This window comes from Cebus imitator, unplaced genomic scaffold (genome assembly GCF_001604975.1).
Source record: "Cebus imitator isolate Cc_AM_T3 unplaced genomic scaffold, Cebus_imitator-1.0 Scaffold612, whole genome shotgun sequence".
In the NCBI taxonomy this organism is placed as follows: Eukaryota; Metazoa; Chordata; class Mammalia; order Primates; family Cebidae; genus Cebus; species Cebus imitator.
In genome coordinates this window covers 208,546-213,241 of record NW_016107927.1, presented here as the reverse complement: position 1 = coordinate 213,241, position 4,696 = coordinate 208,546, and the positions used below count along the sequence as shown (strand labels likewise).

Genomic DNA, 4,696 nt, shown 5'->3' with positions numbered 1-4,696 from the left:
GCTCCCTAATCCCCTGAACTTTCTCTGAGCTCCCACTCTGTACCACGAGGCCCCGTCCACACTGAGTTGATACTGCTAGTCCCAGGAAGAAGTAGCCTAGTGTTAGCCTGTCCAGCTGTGCCAGATGAGGCCACAGTGCTTCCATGCTGGCTGACCAAGATCTGTTGTCCCACAGCCCCAACCCCAGTGCTGCAGTTTCATCCCCAAAGCCCCAGCAGATGTGGTCCTCCCCTCTCCCTCCCACACAGGCCAGCCAGTGAAGAGTCAAGAGCTGACACAGTGGCAGCCTCTAGGACCCCACCCTAAGGCAGATTCTAACTGCTTGGGACTGATGTTGAGATAATTTGCAGTGTCATCCTTGTGTCTAATGTGGATGACCTTGATTTGAAGTGTCTGGTGTCTTGTCACCACCTTGCATACGGTTCTGACCAGTCAGGCAGGCTGGGACTGAAGCTGTCTCCCCAGGGAACCTAGCACTGTGGGAGCTCACAGTAGAATGGGCTTAGGTGCTGCCACCCAACTCAACTTCACTCCTTCCCTTTCTCTCTCCTGCAGGCAGCCATGAACTCCAGCCGCCCGGAGCCGGGTCCCCAGGCACCCCTGAGCCCCCGCCTTCAGCCCTTATCCCAGAGCTCTTCCAGCCTGCTGGGTGAAGGCCGGGGACAGAGGCCAGAGCTTCGCAAGAGGGCCAGCAGCACTGTGTGGCAGGCCCAGCTGGGCGAGGCCAGTGCCAGATCCCGGGCCCCGGAGGAAGAGGGGGACCTGCCTGAGAGTATGGAGCCGGCACGGGCCTCTGGCCCTGAGGCACGACCCAGTGCTGGAGGCCACTGGCGGAGCAGCACTGTGGGCAATGTGTCCACCATGGGCGGTGGTGACCTGTGTCGCCTGCGGGCCCCCAGTGCAGCCGCTATGCAGAGGAGCCACTCGGACCTGGTCCGTAGCACCCAGATGCGGGGACACAGTGGTGCCCGGAAGGCCAGTCTCAGCTGCTCAGCCCTCGGCAGCTCCCCCATCCATAGGGCTCAGCTGCAGCCAGGTGGTACTTCTGGCCAGGGTGGCCAGGCCCCTGCAGGCCTGGCAAGAGACCTGGCTCCTGAGGATGGGACATCGAACTCAGCCTGGATGCTGGGGGCAAGTCAGTTGTCAGTGCCACCACTAGACCCTGGGGACACAACTGCCCACAGCAGCAGTACCCAGGCTGACCCCAAAGCCCCCAAACAGCCAGCTACCACCACCTGCCATGCTCTGCCCCCAGCTGCTCTACTCTGTGACATGAGGGAGGCAGGGGCTGGTGGCTGCTGCCATGCCCTGCCTGCCACCGGGATCCTGGCCTTTCCCAAACTAGTGGCGTCAGTGAGCGAGTCTGGGCTACAGGCTCGGCACGGGGTGAAAATCCACTGTAGGTTGTCTGGGGGGCTCCCTGGGCACTCCCATTGCTGTGCCCACCCTTGGGGTCCCACCAGCTTAGTCCCAGAGCCTGGCTCTAGGACCAAAGATGTGTGGACCATGACCTCAGCCAGTGACTTGGCCCCTGCAGAGGCATCCCCACTGTCAGCCCAGGATGCGGGTGTGCAGGTGGCCCCAGTGGCAGCCTGCAAGGCTGTGGCCACCAGTCCATCCCTGGAAGCGCCTGTGGCCCTGCACGTGTTCCCAGAGGTAACTCTGGGGTCCAGCCTGGAGGAGTCATCGTCCCCTGTGCGGGATGTGCGATGGGATGCTGAGGGCATGACATGGGAGGTGTACGGAGCTGCGGTGGACCCGGAGGTGCTCGGCGTGGCCATCCAGAAGCACCTCGAGATGCAGTTTGAGCAGCTGCAGCGGGCGCCCACCAGCGAAGACAGCCTGTCGGTGGAGGGCCGGAGGGGCCCACTGCGGGCTGTCATGCAGTCCCTGCGGCGCCCCAGCTGCTGTGGCTGCTCCAGTGCGGCCCCCGAGTGAAGAGCTGCGGCCCCCGGAGCAGGCCTGGGCCCATGGACTTGGTCCTAAACCTGGGCCAGGGATGGTGGGGCCTCCATGCCCCCTGGACCCACCGGCAGCCGGGCACGTCTGTCACCTGAACGTCAGCTGTCTCCAGACCACAGGACTGCAGCCTGGGCTTCCTGCACCATGCAGCTGGGCTGTTTTATTAAGGGCTTGATTTTCAAGGGCCACATCTCTATACCTTCTGGTCTCTGAACTTTGAGACAGGGATTCAGCACCGTGCATAGGGGAGATCCTGAGTTTTCCGTAAAAGACCTTTTGTTCACTCCACCCTCAGAACTCTGCTGTGTTTCCTCCTCAGACTCTTGGTGGCTTTATTTTAAGGCAGTGCTGAGAAGTAGTGAATTCTCGCCATGAAGTGTGAGGCACCGGTGAGAGGGACTGCCGGGGTTTCTAGGGAAGGCGACTGATGTTACCAGAGGCCCCCTGTGTGCTGCATACTGTGCTTGTCGAGTGTTCACCTTTTCACCCTGGTTTACAGATGAAACCACAGGCATTTGGCAAGGCTGTAGCCGATGTTCCCCGCCCTGGACAGCTGGAAGAGGTGGGACTAAGGTTCAAAGCCAGGGCTGGCTGAGCCTGGGGGATTTCCCTGTAACATGCGCCCAGTCCAGTTCAGTGCAGTTATGTACACGAAGAATTTACTGAGCGCATCTTCTGTGCCGGGTTCTGTGTTTCTGTGGTGAATGAGCCAGAGGCTGCCTCTGCCCTGAATGAGCTCATGGTGTGGGCTGGGGATGGCAGGGGAGGATGCTGACCATTGCGGAGGGCTACCAGGCATCCAGGGTCATTGTGCCAGAGGCTGGCCTGAGGAAGGGGAGAATGGGCGGCCACTTGCCCTCAAATAAGTTGCAAAGCCTAAAATTGCACTATTTCACTGCATTCCATTGGCTTAAGGACTTCTTCCTAGCTGGTGCAGTTCATGGAAGGAGGGAGGGCAGGAATGGAGGGGGACAGGGAAGGAGCTTTACCCTGGGCCCTGGGGTAGGGGCTGTGAGGCTGTGGGGGCTCACTTGCCCACATGACCTGACCTAGGCTAGGCAGTAGGGGCCAGGGGACTAGGGGAGACAGAAACATAGGGGTTTGGCACAGTCTGACTTCATTGCCCAAAGATTTCTCAAGGCCTGTGAAGAATGGGAGTGGGTTTGTGTTCTTGTCCTGGGTCTTGGTGTTTTGGACTCCAAGCTCCTGGGACATAGTCCCCCAATCCACCCTTGTGAGGGGCCAAAGGGCTACTGTGGGGTCGTGGCCCATGACCTGGCCTGTTCCTGGGGCCTCTTCTGCACCTGGGAGCCCAGGACCCTCAAACTGGCTCACCTTTTCCCATCTTCAAGGACCTGGTACTCATCGAGGTGGAAATGATTCATGCAACAGTGGGTCAATTTGTAAAGCAGGAGTGGCATTTCAACAGGCCACAAGGATAAAGTGAGAAAGACGTGTTTCAGGTCAGATGCCTCCTGAAGCCCCACAGTGGGCCATTCTCACTCATAAATGTGCTTTTCCCGTATGCACAGGTGCACCCCTTCTTGGGATTCTGGGCCTGTCGGTCCCTTTGTGTATGGTGCCAGGGCAGGCAGCTCACGTTCTGGGAGTGACACATGGGTACATGCCATCTTCATGCCTGGCCCCGCATGGGGTCCTCAGGAATCATAACCTGTTGGGGCCACATGGGAGAGAACAGATGGCTCTGGGTACATGGGGAGGGACCCTTCACACAGGGCCACAGCTAAGTAGGGTCTTGAGGATACAGGGGTTAGTTGGCTGGGTGGAGGGAGGGCAGGACCTGCCAGCGAGATGGAGCAGCCTGGTCCGTATTTGGCTGTACTTGTCCTGCCTGGGCCATGATGAGTTTCTGCAGTGGCAGCTCATTTGGGGTGTTTGTTGGGCTGGGAGGTGGCCAGGGGTCCCCACTGTGAAGATCCTGGTGTAACTGAGAAAAGGAACTTCAGGGAACTGTGGAAGGGATGTAGAGCGGGGGGACTAGATTTCAGTTTAGAAATATCCATTTGGCTGCCAGTGGAGAAGAGCAGGGTGCAGAAGAGGTGGGAGGCAGGAGCCCAGGAGGCTGTGCCAGGGGATTCCAAGGAGGGGCCTGTTCAGGGGCAATGGAGTGGGCCGCTGGGGGCTGGGTTCATACACGTGCACACCCGCGCATACACAGTACACATGTGTGCAGTGGATTTGGGAAGGAGGAGGCATTTCAGGAGACTGAGGTTTTCAGTTTGAGCAAGAGGAGGGTAAAACCACTACCTGGGACGAGGTGAGTGGCAGGTTCAGCAAGGGCAGAAGGGGTTACATGCCACAGGGTTTGGCTGGGACCAGTGAAACCCACTTCATGAAGAGACTTTCTCCTCTGTCACATGCAGATTCTCATGCACTCATGCTGACTGGGTGCCACTCTGTGCTACCTCCATGCTGCCCTGGCTCACCAGGATAGCAGGCCAGGCTGGGCCCAGGCAAGCTCCCAACCACCTCATCATCACTGAGATGAATGTTTGCAGTGTGGTGCTGGAATCCAACACGTGTGTCTCGGCGGGGGTCCCAGACCGCTCTCCTGGCTAAACCACAATCCTGGTCTCCCTAGCCCGGCTACACTGTAGCTGCTGCTGACAAGTCTACTTAGGGTGACCGCAGCCTCATTTCTGACTGGAACTAGAGACCCCTCTCAACTCCCCTTGCTGTGCCTTCTCCTGGAATAGGCCTGATGCCTGCAGCG

The 4,696-nt window shown here is 59.0% G+C and overlaps 1 protein-coding gene across 3 annotated transcripts in view; it reads left to right on the top strand.

Annotated features, from left to right (window-relative positions):
• GPRIN2 (G protein regulated inducer of neurite outgrowth 2) overlaps positions 1 to 2,250 on the top strand; it is a 6,610-nt gene extending 4,360 nt beyond the window's left edge. For all 3 annotated transcript variants that reach the window (XM_037734394.1, XM_017516975.2, XM_037734393.1), the window contains one exon: positions 556 to 2,250. In XM_037734394.1, coding sequence (XP_037590322.1) covers positions 562 to 1,938 — 1,377 coding nt within the window. In that variant the 5' untranslated portion in view covers positions 556 to 561 and the 3' untranslated portion in view covers positions 1,939 to 2,250. The remainder of the gene's footprint in view (positions 1 to 555) is intronic.
• The last annotated feature ends 2,446 nt before the right edge of the window (positions 2,251 to 4,696 follow it).